Genomic DNA, 17,331 nt, shown 5'->3' with positions numbered 1-17,331 from the left:
ACAGAGGCTCTCTTAGAATGACAATTAGGTTTAAGACCAAATTGTTCCATTGTAATTCTGAGGCAGTCCTGTTTCAAACTACAAATTAGAGTGACATACAACTGATGAATTAGTGGCCAGGGGTCTTTGAACAAAGTGTGATGAGAATACAAATTGTTAAAAAAAATTGATTTAAAATACAAATTTGTTTAAACTGGGCCAAATTTCGGTTTCTGTGAGCCTGAGATTAAACAATGGAAGACCATGGTGATATCTGAGAGTCCAGGATTTACCCCACATTTTGAGAATGGAGTTGGTGTTGAGTAATTCCATAGCATTTTCTGGAGTGTTTTTTTCCCCTAAGTACTAAAATATTTAAATAATCCTAATATTGCAAGGTTTAATTTCATGAGACAATGAGGATGATAAAGGTATCCAGAGTTGTTTACATTATTTTGTTTCGTACCTCTCAGTTATATTCATTAATATCAGATATTGATTAATTATTAATATTGATAAAGATGATAGGTGTTTCTTTTTACAGTTAATTCAAGGTCTTATTACCACAGTAGACAGGTGTGATGAGGCAAGCCTGGCTCAAATGCTGTCACTTTCAGACAACATAAATGTTTCATCTGTGACTCCTGAACTATGTTCCTTGACTCCTTGGCAAAGTTATAGTCTTATTGTAAAAATCAGTCAGAACATCGACTTCAGATGCATCACTTACAAGGTAAAGCAAAGAACATTTCATTTTATTTTCCTTTATTTTTCTGTTCTTCCAATCATTCCCTCTTCCTTTTACCATTTCTGTGCAGGAATTGTGAGCTATCTTGTAATTTCCTTCACTTCTGGTTTCTCTGTACAATAGAAAGCATGGGGGGAGATTTTTAACTACTTGATGTGCCGGAAGTGGGGGGTACCAGCAGAGCATGGGAAAACAGGGAGTCAGGGGTCCCAATGCATGCTATTAAGTTTTAACTTTACAATGTGCGTTGATATTACTAAAAGATTCCCCACCTGAAAGCCAGCCTGATTGATAGGCTTGGCTTCCGGTTGGACGGGGAGCAGCCCATAGGTAGCCACAGGACCAGGTAGGTCCAATCCTTGACTGGGGGAGGCGGGGTGCGGAGAAGACCTAGGGTGGGTGGGGATTTGGTGGCTGCTCCAGTTTAGGGACGGTATGATTCCCGGGTCATGTGGAGGGGCAGAAGTCACAGGTCTGGTGGGAGAGTTGTGAGATCTTGGTGGAGGGGGAAAATTGAATATACTGCATTGTTGCAAAAATCACCATAGAATTCTTGGAATCTTACAGAACTTAAGGAGCCCATTTGGCCCATCACGCCAGTTTAAGTCTATAACATCTGAAAAGGAATTCAATGGCCCTATGATAATATTTGTTATAGATCTGTGCATGAATTCAATAAATAATTTCTGCTGGGTATAGATAGAATAGTGTATGTCTCTATTTGTTTGTCTGCCACATTTATGCCACATGGAATATGTGTGACACACATGATTTCATATATGCCATTCTCTCTTGAGCTCCAGTGTTGTGGCCTAGCTTTGATTGCTGAAGGATTTCAAAGTGTACCACAGTAACTTGTTTTCATTTTGTACTGTAACCAGGCACTTCTACCAATGATAATCCCCACTCATGTAAATCAGATGATGCAGAGTATCCTGGATGTGTTCTCTGGACTCAGTTCTTTCACCCATAAATCAGTGCAACTTTTGAAGACCATTCCCAAACTTTTGGATATCATCCGGGACATAAATCTTCCATCTATTTTTGAATTCAATGAGGTATAACGGTTTTACTTTTAGCATTAATCGAAAGATTACTTTAGATTTTGTAAAGTTTCAATTTATGGCTGGGAGTCATTTAATAGCTTTGAAAATGAGAATCTGCATTTCCTTTCTTGTGAATGGTGAGAAGGACAACCACCAGGTGACCTGTGTCATTCCCCTCCTTATATTTCAGTTTCTGTGCCATTGGTCTAAGCGGTAATGTTGCATTTTTAGTAAAATTAGTATACAGGTAATATACAGACTTGAGGCAATCAATGGAATTGAATTTGTGAAACATTTATTGTCCTTATTATTATGCCAACCAATGCCCAAAAATTTTTTAAAAATCATATGATCCAGGATTAAAAAGCAGCTTTCTTTTCTTTTCATTCACGGGATGTGGACTTCATTGGTTGGGCCAGCATTTATTGCCCATCCCTAGTTGTCCTTGAGAAGGTGGTAGTAAACTTCCTTCTCGAACTGCTGCAGTCCATATGGTGTAGGTACACCCACAGTGCTGTTAGGAAGGGAATTCCAGGATTTTGCCCCAGCAACAGTAAAGGAACGACGATATATTTCCAAGTCAGGATGGTGAGTGATTTGGAAGGGAACTTCCAGGCGGTGGTGTTCCCATCTATCTGCTGCCCTTGTCCTTCCAGAGGGTAGTGGTCGTGGGTTTGGAAGGTGCTGTCGAAGGAGGGTGAATCCCTGAAGTGCACTTTGTAGATGGTACACAATGCTACTACTGTGATGGGTCAATGATGGAGGGAGTGAACATTTGTGGATGTGGTGTCAATCAAGCGGGCTGCTTTGTCCTGGGTGGTGTCAAGCTTCTTGAGTGTTGTGGGAGCTGCATTCATCCAGGCAAGTGCAGAGAATTCCATCACACTCCTGACTTGTGCCTTGTAGATGGTTGTCAGGCTTTGGGGATTGAGGAGGTGAGTTACTTGTCGCACAATTCCTAGTTTCTGACCTATTTTTGGAGCCACAGTATTTATATGGCTAGACCAGTTCAGTTTCAGGTCAATGGTAACCCCCAGGATGTTGATAGTGGGGGAATTAAATGATGGTAATGCCATTGAACATCAAGGAGCGATGGTTGGATTCTCTCTTGCTGGGATGGTCATTGTTTGACACTTGAGTGGCGCAAATGTTACTTGCCACTTCTCAGCCCAATTGTCCAGGTCCTGCTGCATTTGGACATGGACTGCTTCAGTATCTGAGGAGTCGCAAATAGTGCTGAACATTGTGCAATCATCACTGATCATCCTCACTTAAGACTTTATGATGGAAGGAAGGTCATTGATCAAGCAGCTGAAGATATTTGGGCCAAGGACACTACCCTGAGGAATTCCTGCAGTGGTGTCCTGGAGCTGATTGACTGAACTCCAACAACCACAACCAACTTCCATTGTGCTAGATATGGCTCCAACCAGCGGAGAATTTTCCCCCTGATTCCCATTGACTCCAGTTTCGCTATGGCTCCTTGATGCCACACTTCGTCAAATGTGGCTTTAATGTCAAGGGCAGTCACTCTCACCTCGGGAGTTCAGCTCTTTTGTCCATGTTTGAACCAAGGCTGAGTGGCCCTGGCGGAACCCAGACTGGGTGTCAGTCAGCAGGTTACTAGTAAGCAAGTGCCGTTTGATAGCACTATTGATGCCTTCTTCCATTACTTTATTGATGATAGAGAGTAGACTGATGGGGCGGTAATTGGCCGGGTTGCATTTGTCCTTTTTTTTGTGTACAGGACATAGCTGGGCAATTTTCCAAATAACTGGGTAGATGCCAGTGTTGTAGCTATACTGGAACAGCTTGGTTAGGGACGCGGCAAGTTCTGGAGCACAAGTCTTCAGTACTATTGCTGGAATATTGTCAGGGCCCATAGCTTTTGCAGTATCCAATGCCTTCAGCCATTTCATGATATCACATGGAGTGAATCAAATTGGCTGATGACTGGCATCTGTAATACTGGGGACCTCCAGAGGAGGCTGAGATGGATCATCCATTCAGCACCTCTGGCTGAAGATTGCAGCAAATGCTTCAGCCTTATCTTTTACACTGATGTGCTGGTCTCCTCCATCATTGAGGATGGAGTTATTTGTGGAACCTCCTCCTCCATGAGTTGTTTAGCTGTGCACCATGATTCATGACTGGATAGAGCAGGATTGCAGAGCTTAGATCTGATCCATTGATTGTGGTATCATAGCTCTGTCTATCACTTGCTGCTTATGCTGTTTGTCATGCAAGTAGTCCTGTGTTATAGCTTCACCAGGTTAACACCTTATTTTTAGGTATGCCTGGTGCTGCTCTTGGCATGCCGTCTTGCCCTCTTTGTTGAACCAGGGTTGATCCCCTGGCTTGATGGTAATGGTAGAGTGGGGGATATGGGCGGGACATGAGGTTACAGATTATATTCGAGTACAATTCTGCTGCTGCTGATGCCCAGTCTTGAGTTGCTAGATCTGTTCGAAATCTATCCCACTTAGCACAGCGGTAGTGCCACACAATATGGTGGAAGGTATCCTAAATGTGATGGCGGGACTTCGTCTCCACAACGACTGTGTGGTGGTCACTCCTACCACTACTGTAATGGACAGATGCATCTGTGGCAGGCAGGTTGGTGAGGATGAGGTCACGTATGTTTTTCTCTCCTGTTGGTTCTCTCACCACCTGCCGCAAATCCAGGCTAGCAGCTATGTCATTTAGGGCTCCGCTTTGGTCAGTAGTGGTGCCACCAAGCACTCTTAGTGCTGGACATTGAAGTCTCCTACCCAGAGTACATTCTGCACCCTTGCCACCCTCAGTGCTTCCTCCAAGTTGTGTTCATGGTGGAGTACTGATTCATCAGCTGAGAGAGGGTGGTAGTGGTAATCAGCAGGCGGTTTCCTGTTCCTGTTTGACCTGATGCCAGGAGACTTCATGGGGTCCAGATTCGATGTTGAGGATTCCTAGGTCAACTCCCTCCCGACTGTATATCATTGTGCCACCACCTCTGCTGGGTCTGTCCTGCCAGTGGGACAGGACATGCCCAAGGATGGGGATGGTGATGTCTGGGACATTACCTGTAGGGTATGATTCCGTGAGGGATATGCTTGACTAGCCTGTGAGATAGCTCTCTCAATTGAAGTGTAAAAATTATGGGTTAATATCCTAGTAGCCCCCAGATGTTAGTAAGGAGGACTTTGCAGGGTCAACAGGGCTGAGATTGCTGTTGTCATTTCCAGTGCCTAGGTCAATGCTGGGTGGTCTATCTTGTTTCATTCCTTTTCTGTGACTTTGTAGTGGCAAGGCCATTTAAGAGTCAAGTACATTGCTGTGAGTCTGGAGTCAGATCCCTAAAAGGCAGTAGTGAACCAGATGGGTTTTTACATAATGGTTTCATGGTTACCATTAGACTTTTAATTCAAGATATTCATTGAATTCTGCCGTGGCAGGATTCGAACCTGGGTCCCCAGAGCATTACCCCTGGGTTTCTGGATTATTAGTCTAGCGACAATACCACAGTGCCATCACATGTTAATAGAAAAGATATATTAATGTTTAGACTGCCTGCACGTCCTTGGAAATTCAAATCTCCCAAACCCACCAATTGTGTTTGTTTTTAGCTTGTGCACTGTGGAAATGTAAGGCAGGGAGGACATGAAAGGCAGACTAAAATGGATTTAGAATCCATGTGAGTAAGTGCCCAGAGCATTGTAAGTAACCTTTGAGAATTTCAGATACATGTCACCGCTTTGGATAACGATATAGTGACAATAATAGAGACCTGGATCAAATAATTGAGGAATGGGCACCAATATTCCTGGTTACAATGTATTCAGGAAAGATAGGGAAGAAAAGTGTAGTGGTGGCCTTATTGATAAATACATGCTTTTTCATGAAATACATGCTATATCACTATCCTTAACGTCTATGGTAAGCCACAGATGGATCCTTCTTGCTGAGTTTTTGTTTTTTTAATGGTACATATTTTTGTTGAAAATGTTGAATAATTTCTTCAAATGTTTCACACTGTCTATTTATCACCTTAAGTTTTAGTCAATCTTAATCCAGCTCTCCTCTCATACTTACATAATTGACTTTGTTTAAGTTTAAGATTCTTGTTCTGGACCTGAAATGTTGCTCTCTAACCTTATATGGAATTCTTATGATTACTTTTTCCCAGAGGACCTTTTACTCATAGTCATTTGGTAGTACAGAATTTGAGTATTGCTGAAAGAAGAGATATTTTTGGTCAAAGCTTTTCATCTTGCATTCACTAGGAAAATTTGCAAGAAAATGCCAATGGCAGGGCAAACAACAATTTCTGCTGTATGAAAAGAGAGTGCTGATTGGTGGCAAATGGATTCTGATTGGCAGAGGTGTTGTAATGGAGAATGCACCAGTTGATGGTGATTGACAGTTAACTGCCAAGCATTGTTTGAAATTTAAACCAGGCAGCTTGACTCTGATTGGGCAAGACATTGCCCTGGGAAATGAAGCAGCTCTCTATCATATGACTTTTTAAAAAAATATCTAAATTCCCCTTCACCTTTCCCCCTTTTAGCTTAAAGCTCTATCCTCAGCTCTAGTTATATGGCTAATCAGGGTGCTTATCCCAGCCTGGTTTAAATAGAGCCCATCCAATGCAAGAGCTTCCTCTTTCCCAGAACTGACATTAGTGCCTTGTGAATCAAAACATCTTCCTTCCACACCAATCTTTAAGCCATGCACTTGATTCTCTAATCTGCTTGACCCTATGCCAATTGGCATGTGGCTCAGGTCACAGTCCAGAGATTATTACCTTTGAGGTTCTGCATTTTAATTTGGACTCTAACTCCTCAAACTCTCTTGGCAGGACATCATTTCTAGTTTTACCCATTGTGCCAGTTCCTATACGTGGACCACAACAACAGGACCCTCCCTCTCTCACCCCAAGTTCATCTCCAGCTCTAAGGAGAAGTCTTTAACCCTAGCACCAGCTAGGCAGCACAAGCTTCACAAGCTCCTGGTCATGGCTGCAGAGAACAGATTCTATCAGTGGATTCTTCTGTCCCCTCAGAAGGTGGGGAAAGAGGCAGGGAGCCTGAAAATTAGGTGGGTTGGTGTCCAGACTGATACCCGATGCCTTCCCACCTCCACTGGTAATAACGTCTGTATGGAAAGGTCCATGGTCGACCTTCCCAACCCACCTATAATTGGGACCCTTAACTGGCTAATTAACGACTACTCAAGGGCCTCTTCCTGCACCTGCTGCAATTTTCACAGCTCCATGTGGGCCTGCTGACACGTGGCCTGCAGGACTGGTTAAACTGTGTGGTGTGCATATCAGTTGGGAGGCCCTTGATCAGCACTAATGTGTGCCTGATCAAGGGCATGGACAGGGGGCAGTGGGTAGCCATGGACATTCACCCCCTGCCCTTGCTGCTGACCCCCATTGGTCTCTCTCCCAATCATCATGCTAGGCCCCCGCAACAGCACCTACTCTTTTCCTGGGTCACTCCATGATCCTGGGGGTGGAATCATCCACTCCAGTTTGTAGTGGCATTGTGGCAGGCGGGAGCGGAAAATATTGGGAGATCGCAAACGTCGGTTTCACGGTTTCAGAAAACCAACTTGCGATCATCCACCCCATCTATTAATGGCGGGCTGTGTTTCCCACCGCTGCACATTGAGAACCTAATTTCAATACATTAGAATCTCATTTTAAACCCTACTCGCTGGAATCATCCCCAACATGCTGGATTTCCAGGCACATCAGCATGCAACTGTACACAAGAGATGTGCACCTGGTGAGCTGCACTTGACTTGGGACTTTGAGGTTTTTTTGTCTACCCTGTTTCAGTCAGTACTCACAGCCATCAGTGTTAGGCTTTGCAGGCGAAACCACATCACATTTAGGGGGGCTCAAGGGTGAGTCGCTACCTACCAGTCCAGCTGTAGGCATGGGGTGGCTTTTCAACGGCTACAGGGCTGGGGCTTGCTTGGGGAAGTCTGGGGTAAGTGGCCATGGGCAAGCAAAGAGGCTGCAGGGTGAGAGTTGTACTGTAGAAAGGGGGTATCCCAGGGTGTGTATGGGGGCACATGTTGATCTGTGCAAGTGGCATCAAAATGGTGAGGGCTGAGGAGGCAGTCTCCAGAGGAGGTGAGGTTAGATGGAGATGTGAGGGTGTGTATGAGAGAGAGAGTGGTAATGTCCCTTGAGCTGAGAGTGTGAGATGCCAGTGAAAGTGTGAAGGCCTTGTGAGTTTGTGAGTTTAGAGTGATGAGATGGTTGCCTTACCCTGGTGACATGGATGAGATCATCCATCCACTTTCTGCATTGGATGGCCAACCTCTTCTGTACAGCATTGGCACTGACCACCACTACCATCGCCCCCCAAGCTGGAGTGGTGAGATTGCTGGACCTCCTATGGTTGGAGCAGGGGTGGAGGACATCACGGCGGGCATACAAAAGGTATTCCAGTGATGGGTCACTGAACTCTTCTTGGCTTTCAGGGCCATGTTTTCACTGGAGCTGTCCTGGGCTGTAAACATTGAGAACTGCATGCGTGGCTGCAGTTTAGATATGGCACCCGGAGTGAGGAAACAGTGAGGTAACAGTGTGGCAGGCATTTCAGAGGCTGCCCACCAGCGAGACACCGTATTTCCTGTGGCTGCTTAATTAATGAGGCGGGAAGTGGACAATAGGGAGTGAAAACCCACTAAAGCGGCTGGCAGATAAAATGTCGTTTTTCACACCCACTAACACATTTAATGCAATTCTGGGTCGATTCTGCCCTGGGACACCAGAGAGGTGTTGTTCCAGCAACAGTCACTGGCTCTCCGTGGTGCTGCAGAGTTCAAGAGCTGCCAGCCTCTGATTGGCCGCCAGATTTAGGTGGACAGGAGGTCGTCATTCAGGAATAAGGCTCACCACTGGTCCTCTTAAGTGCCAGATGAGCAGAAGATTCAGTGGGCCTTCCTCCTAAGAGTTAGCACAAGTGTCTGGCCGCTTTTCCAGGCAGAGTGTGAGACACCTGCTGAAAATAGAAGATTCCATCCTATCTGCTTGACTGTACTGTTTCCTATCACTGTCAGGTTTCTTTTCACTCCTCCCCCACTTGAATCGCTTCCTGCGCTGTGGTGCTATGGTCAGTTTGCCCATCCGCCCTGCCGTCCTTGTTCTCATTCACACAGGTAGCAAGCATCTTGTACATGCTGGTCAAAGTCAAGGCCCTCCATCACTACATCCTAGATCCCTTTACCTGCCTGACTTGCTGTGACACGCCTCTGTACCTGATCATTCACCAGCTCTAAAGTTCTACTTAACCTAAGGACTGTGACTGCGTCTCAGAACAAAATGTTTAAGTAACATTCCTCCTCCCTGTTGTCCCACAATATCTGCACCTTGGACTTCAGCTCACCAATTTTGAACTGAAGTTGCTTGAGGTACAGACACTTACCACAGATATGGTTGTTTTGGATTGCAATGTTTTCTACAAACTCCCACCTGTCATATTCCATGTCTGTCTAACATTATTTATTTATTTATTTATTTGATTAGTTAGCTACTAATTTTGCAAAGTATTAATAAGTTACAGTTTCCTAGCTTACAGACATAAGAAGTCAAATGCTCTCTAGGGGATAAAACAAGAGAATGAAAAGGAGCACCTCCTCTTCCCCAATGCACCGACTTCCCAACTTTAGCACTCCTTCAATGAAGTAATCAGTCACCACTCACTATGTGCAGTCAGAAATACAATCTATTTATACAGAGCGCTTATGACTCACATCCAAGTTTCAACTGTTAAGTCAACTTTGTGTTACAATAATTAACACTGACTGCTTTAGGGCAACCACTTTCGCTGATTGACAGTTAACTGTCATTGACAGACAGTTCCTTTTAACTAGGTATCTTACCGGGCATGCAGTTTATTTTACAGTTGTAAAATTCTAAGTCAAATTGGAAATAATTAAAGTAAATTTTCAGCTTGAAAAATACTAAGCAGAGAAATCACACTTGCACCAAATTTCCAACTTTAACACTCTGTTTATGAAGCATTCCTTTTTACATCACATGCTCCACACTTGTAGAACAATAGAAAAGTAGAACATTTTTAAATAGTGAAAGACTATAAATTTTAGTATTCAGAAGGGCTTTGGTATCGCTGTACATGAATCACAGAAAGTTAACATTCAGGTACAGCAAGCAATTATGAAACCAACTGGTATGTAAGCCTTTACTACAAAGGGTTTGGATTTAAAGAGTAATTAAATCTTACTACTATTATATAGGGCTTTGGTGAGATTGCACCTTACCAAAGGAAGGGTATATGTTCCTTACTGCAATGAAGATTCACTAGACCAATCCTTATTACAACAAATTGAGCAGACATGGTCTATATTCGCTAGAATTTAGAACAATGAGAGGTGATCTAATTGAAACAGATAACATTTTTAAGGGGCCTGAGAATATGGATTCTGGGAGCATGTTTCTCTAGCTGGGGAGTCTAGAACAAGGGGTCACAGATTCAAAGGAGTTGGACATTTAGCACTGAGATGATGAGAAATTTCTTCACTCAAAGTATTGAGTCATTGGAATTCTCTACCCACAGAGCTGTGGATGCTCAATCATCAAGTGTTTTCCAGATAGCGGTTGATAGATTTTTGGATGCCAAAGAAATCAAGGAATATGGAGATATTGCAGATAGGTGGATTTGGGTAGAAAGTCAGCCATTACCATACTGAATGGTGAAGGTTCGAGGAGTCCTACATGATGTTCATATACATACGAACATATGATCAAAAAGCAGGAATAGGCCATTCGGCCTCTCGAGCCTTCACCACCATTCAATAGGATCATGGCTGATCTGATACAAACCTCAAATCTGCATCCCGCCTACCCCCGATAACCTATCACTCCCTTGTTTACCAAGAACCTATCCACTTCTGTCTTAAAAATATTCAGACTCTGCTTCCACCGTCTTTTCAGGAAGAGAGTTCAAAAGGATCCCAACCCTCTGAGTGAAAATTTTTTGCTTCATCTCCATTTTAAATGGGTGACCTCTTATTTTTAAATAGTGACTCCTACTTCTAGATTCTCCCACATGAGGAAACATCCTCTCCATGTTTTATGTTCACTCTTGCCTCCACCTCATTCTCACTCCTACTGCTATGATTGCCCCTCTCTTACACCAACTCTCAATCCATCCCCTTCTCCACCTCACCAACACTCCCATTTCCACCCCAATCCACTTTTAACCCATCACCACTCCTATTTGCACCCCATTCCTATCCCCTCTCTTTCCCAAACTCTTCCCCACCCCATCCACACTGCTGACCCTATCCCCACTCCTGACAGCTTTCTATATCAACTCCTGTCCCCATCCCCAGTCTTGCCCTCAACCTATCTCCAGTCCTTATCTTCACTCCTACCTATCCCAACTCCTGTCCCCACACCCAATGCTGCATCCAATTCCTACACCAGTTCCTGTTCCCAATTCCACTGCTGCCAGCATCCCTAGCCTGACTATTACCCCTATCCTCATTTCTTCCAGCTCTACTCTTCTGTAAGGATAAGCTGCTGTATTCCTTTAGGAGCAGTTCATTAGTCCAATGTTCTGATTTACATCTAACCAGCTTCCAGCCTGACTCCTCAAGCACTTTTTTCTGTGTATAGGGAACCCATTGGAATTGAAAGAGGGAATCTAAATCAGAAAATTGTCCTCCCATCTGTTAACATGGATGTGCCTGCATCTATAGAAGCTATAGTTTTATCAGAATCACAGAGCTGTTGTTTCATTATGGATGTTAAAATTTTCTCATGGTTTCAACTTTTTTAATGTTTATAAAATAAAAACTATTCCATTAATGTGCATGATCAAGTTTTTCTCAAAACCTAACTTTAAAATAAAAAGGTGGTGGATCTAATTTTGCAGGGATTAATCAACATAACACACAGAAATAACAAATACCACTGAAAAACATCTAAAATGCTTTTATTTATAAAGAACCAGAATGTTAAATTATAGTAATTGACTATTTCATTGTACGCAGACGGTGGCCTTAACTGGGGATTCACTTGTGCTCCTGTGTATAGGAACAAACTGAAACTGTGGTTGTTAGGTTAGAAGATGCATATTTGTAGTGTATGAGTGGAAATAGATAAAATCTTCTAACTGTGTAAAGATTAGGTTCCAGTTCTAATCTTCTCTGCATTGCTATCTGAATTCGGACACTGTATCCAATGCAATGGTTTCCTTTTTATTCTGAAGGTTTGAAAAATAGCTGACATTGTCTTTTATCTATGTCTAGAATGTTCAAGGAAGATCTGTGAGAATGTCAGCGAGTTCCTCTTTCCAAACTCTCTCCCAAGCAATTTGTAAAACAAAATCATCCAGCTTATTCGGTGGTGGCATGATGTTCTCAGAGTTACCCCAAATTGAAGAATTCACTGAGGAAGATTTAATCAAATACAACATTCCTACAAATACCAGTAAGAGAATCCTGGTTTAATGGAGAAGACAGCTGTGTTTAAGTACCGATGTCATAATTTGTAGCTGCAACAGCCTTTTACTCATCGGATTTAAATGTCAGGGATAAAAAGAAAAAAATCACAATGAAACAGTTAATGTTTGGAAAGTTGTGTAGACCAGGAATTGAACACATGATGGGCAGGGGTTACACTCCCCTGGGGGTGTGTTGGTAGGCATGTGAGGCACATAAAATTGGGCATAATTCCATGGATCCCTTTCCCAGTGCCTACCCGCCTGTCCCTGACCGCGCTGTAAACGCAAGTGGTACAGCTGCCTTGTTCAGCCCTTAAATGGCCAATTCATGGTCACTTAAGCATATCTCACCACCCCCCCGCCCCCTGAGCACCCACCTCCCCCCTGCCCCCCCCCCCCCCCCCCCCCCCCCCCCCACCCCAACCCCACCACTATTTTTCCCACAGCAAATGGAGGCCAGAGGTAGGTTCAAAGCGCGCCAAGTTCCACTCATTGGGCTGTAGGTGGGAAACCTACTTTACAGACCGCTGGGTGCATCAAAAGAGGACCCCTCCCCTACCAAGGTTTGGCTAACCCCCCCTCCACTCCCCCCACCTCCCACACCCCGGTTTCCCTTTCCTCTCAGTCTGTGCACCCTGGCCCCACCACCCCCTCACCTCCCTCACCGGGGTCTCCAACCTGGTCATGTCAAGAACCTCCAATTTACCCGTTATTTTGATATCATAAACTGTAGAAAATTACAACACATGCTAATGGGCCCCTAAAGAATGCTGACTGGAGTTCCTAAAGGGCTTGTTAAGGGAATATATTTCCAAACTTCCTTTAGAAATTCCCCAAATAAACAATAAAACAGTAAAAATTAAAATGCTGCAGGTGCCGAAAATTTGAAATAAAAATGGGAAATACTGGAAACACATGACTGGTCATTTAGCATCTGTGGAGAGAACAGAAAAGTTAATGGCTTAATTGTGGATATCTCTTCAATACAGCTTCAAAAATACTAATAAAGCTAAACACCATCTTACTCTCCAGTCTCCACTTGGTCACTGTGAAACATCAAAGCTTTATATCTGATCACAAGAAAAATTGAATCTTGCCCTATTCCATTAAAAAAAGGAAGTTTAATGAAAATCAGTCATTGGAAGTCTAAATGTCTGGAATCAATTTATCCTGCCCATTCTTCTGAACTAACCTTAGTAATACATTTCATTTATAAAAGTAGAGAACCCTTCAAATTTTTGATTTTGAGCTTCAGGCTATATGAAGATATATTAAGGAGCCATAACTATTATATTGGTAGTGGGATGAATGAAATGAAGTGGAGGCAGAGCTTCCTATTTAATCTTTGAGGTGGAGCTGGGTGGTTGTGGAAAACAATGTACAAGCTCAAGGATGAGAAGTATCAGATGAGAACCAAGACCCTTAATTTATGACCACATATTTTAGCCATTTAACCCGTTTCAGCCATTTATGACTTCAGTCATAAATTGATATAGCTTGGTTATGTGTGCTGGCCTGACAGTCAATTGATTTGAGATGTAAAAAAGCTTGTTAACAGACCTCTTTTTTTGTTGCAACCAGCTCCCTACTGCTTGGGCTTTTATCAGGATATTTTAAAAGCACCTAATGGGCCTTTGCTGTGGACTTTTCTGAAACCATTGCTACTTGGTGAAATCCTGTATGCTCCAAGCATGGCAGGGATCCAGGGACTGATGGAGAAGGTAGGAGAGTTCAATATTCTGGAACTGCCAGTTTTTATACAGTTACAATCTGCATTTGGTATTTGGGGCTAGATTTTCACATTGTACAATAGTGTAACATAGGGGAAAGTGATTCAAAGAGGATGGGCTGAATGGAAATAAAAATCAGGAGATGGAAAATTGGCTGTTCACCCACTATCACCTGATTAACTCTATTGCACAGAGTGAAAATCTACCCCTTGCAGATTGATTGCATGCATATAGTGCCCTTTATTAATTGCAGATGCCAAATGTTAGCCTGATTTTCTTTCCGTCTGCTGTTTTGCTTATGAATATTGTTAGTACACTTAAGCAATTTAAACATATATGTAACATAACAAGGTGACCACATTGATGTAATTGATTTTAAATTTCACAGCTGAAGGAGAGTATAGCTAATATACACTTGAACAGATTGATTTTGCATATGTAAAATTGTAAGGAAAGAAAGAGTATTCTAGCACGGCGGCTATGGAACTGAACTATTAACCCAAAGACCTGGACTAACGAACTGGAGACATGAATTCAAATCCCACCATGAAGCAGGGAAATTTAAATTCAGTTAATCAAATAAATCTTGGATTAAAAAGCTCATATCAGTAGTGGTGGCAGTGAAACTACTGGTTTGTTGTTTAAAACCCAGCTAGTTCACTAATGTCCTTTAGGAAAAAATGTGTTGTCCTTACCCAGTCTTACTTAAATGTGACTCCAGATCCATGCCAATGTTGTTGACTCTTAAATGCCCTCTGAAATGATTGAGGAAACCACTTAGTTATAACTCAACGACAGGGAGGAGTAAACAACAAACGCCAATCTTGCCAGCCACAGCCACACCCTATGATAAATAAAATGATATATATCAGCGTGAAAACTATTAATAAAGTTATAAATAGAAACAATAAAAGAGACTGCCTTTTACAAAAATTGGTACATATGCATTCAGATATCTATCCCTCCTGTTGCTAAAGACAGGACTATCACAGTTGTTGGGATTTTGCATGCCTGGTTATATGCAAATTCTGGATTAAATATTTATAAACACTACAGTAACCAAAAAGAATCTGCGTATTTACAAATGATCATTTGGTTATATTTCCAATTAGAACATAATTGTCATAAGAACCTGCTTGGATCTTAATTCTGTTTTGCTAGACTTGCCTAACATTATGTACTAATTATTAATTTAAGCATATAAACTCATATTAATTATGTTCTGATGCTTTCTCTATTATTTCTCAAATATTTTATAATACATTGAAAAATTCAAACCTCAAGCACTTGAAAATACAAGAAGTAAGCTTTAAGGCCTAGATTTTCACCAGAGCAAAGAGCCTCTCCATCATGTTGAAAATAGTGGAAATCCTAAGTCCTGCCTCGAAACATGGCACTTGCTATTTTCATCAGGGTGGGACTGCAGTTAGGCTGGGGTTCACGCATATGCAATTTACGGGGACAGCAAAGCACTTAAGTCATCAGCTGCCACAACTGAAGTGGGATTTTGGTAGGCTAGGAGTGTGAAACACGGCATGTGCAGATTAGACCAGGTAAAAGCTGGTCTGAACTTATTCGTTTGGATAGCCGGGGCACCACTTTGGGTCACAGCGTGCTTTGGGAGATGTAAGACACCCTTTGGGATTGTTAAAAGTAAACATGATTGTGCATAAAAAGTGCATAAACTTATTGAAACTGTTAAAGTTGTAAGTTAGCCTGGGGGGCTATAAACGGCCATGGGGATGTGTGGGGCATAGGAGGTATGAGGGGCCAGTGGGAGTGGGTACAGGGGCATAAGTTGACATAAGGGCAATGAAGGACCATGGGGTGGGTGGAGGGCATGGGGTAGCATATATTGGCATGGATGGGGCATGAAGAGTGTATGGGGGTGATGAGGCTTGAGGGCTGTTTTTTATTTTAATCATTTTTTAAAGTTCAAGTTGACAATGTGCTGGAGCACAGAGGTAATCCTTCCGCCCAGCCTGTCCCAGCACCCTGCAGCATTGCACTTGTTCCAGGGGGGCAGTCATAACTTTTAATCCAGCTCATAACAAAAATCAGAATTGTGGGCCGCCATTTTTAAAGTTCGGAATTCTCTCGACTCTGCACACCCCACCCAAGAGCAAAAATCTAGGCCTAAGAGTTTGAATTTGGTTGTACTCGATTTTTGGGAATTGCAACAACTTGCAATTATATAAAGAACCACTTAATTATTTTAAAAATGCAGATTATATTGGTCAATATGTAGTATAGTGCAGCATAGTTGTTAAGGGGTCATGGTGAAATAAAAATTTCATATTTCTGCAAAGCATTGGTGGGGATTACATCACCCCTGATTGACTTATGGGGCAGAATTTTGCCCTTGGTGAGTGGGATCGGCGGGAGTTGGTGGGGGTGGTCAGGAAGCCGACCACCGCCTGCGATCGGCACTGCACCCTGATTTCATGTTGGCAGGCCAATTAAGGCCTGCCCAGCATGAAAGGGAAGTGCAGTGCTCAGCACTGCCTGTGTGGGCAGGGGGAGGAGGGCATGTGGGCCAAGCGTGAACTTTGCACATGCATGCAAGTGAGCACTTCATAATCTCTCTGAGGCACAGAGCTGCCTCAGGGAGATGAAGCGCTGTTTAAAAAATAAGAAAATAAAAATGTCATAAGACATGTCCCCCTCATGTGAGCAGGGACATATTTTTAGTGAAAAAGTAAAGTTTTTATTTTATTTTTATTTGCTTTTGGAGACCTCATCCCTCCGACATCAACATCTGTCATTTCACTGCTCAAGCAGGTCGGGCGCGCGCCCACACACCAAGCGAAAATTTCTTCCCATGGTATTTCTTTCTCAAGTGTTACATCAGGTTTTCATTAAGTTTTTTGCTCTGTGAAATTGTAAGCAAGTGACAATTGCTACCCAGTGATTAACAGTGGTTTTCAAAGATGAATGAATTGACTATGGCTAGATTAGTATTCTATATATGTATATGCAGTATACAGTATAAGATTTAGTGCACATAATGTACAATCTGCTCAATTCTCCCTTTCATTGACATTCATGGACAGGAATTTCAGGAGGCGTAAAACAGGCAGCTGATCTGCTACCACCTATTGTATGCTCCAGTCAAAGTGAAAGCACCAGCCTTTTTTTTTATAGTGCACAGTTTTACCTATTTATAATATATGGGAATGTTTCTTTTGTTTACCATTGCCAGTGATAACATAAGTTTTTCTTTATGCTTACATGTTCAGTTTCATTACAAATAGTGATGAGGCAATCTCTCCCTGTTTGTTTCAAATGCTTTTTGATAACCCAGCTAAGAAGATTTTCAAGTTGGATGCTAAATGGGCACAATATGGGCCCATAGGAGT

At 42.7% G+C, this 17,331-nt stretch overlaps 1 protein-coding gene across 1 annotated transcript in view; it reads left to right on the top strand.

Annotated features, from left to right (window-relative positions):
* Positions 1-17,331, top strand: part of LOC121276590 (ATP-binding cassette sub-family A member 13-like) — a 242,695-nt gene that overhangs the window by 21,536 nt on the left and 203,828 nt on the right. Inside the window, exons 7-10 of the mRNA XM_041185175.1 lie at positions 524-712; positions 1,609-1,785; positions 12,049-12,229; positions 13,824-13,963. Of these exons, the coding sequence (XP_041041109.1) occupies positions 524-712; positions 1,609-1,785; positions 12,049-12,229; positions 13,824-13,963 (687 nt within the window). The remainder of the gene's footprint in view (positions 1-523; positions 713-1,608; positions 1,786-12,048; positions 12,230-13,823; positions 13,964-17,331) is intronic.

The sequence above is a fragment of the Carcharodon carcharias genome, chromosome 3 (assembly GCF_017639515.1).
Source record: "Carcharodon carcharias isolate sCarCar2 chromosome 3, sCarCar2.pri, whole genome shotgun sequence".
Taxonomy (NCBI): domain Eukaryota; kingdom Metazoa; phylum Chordata; class Chondrichthyes; order Lamniformes; family Lamnidae; genus Carcharodon; species Carcharodon carcharias.
Note: the sequence above shows the minus strand (reverse complement) of the source record. Positions and strands in the feature narration are given on the sequence as shown.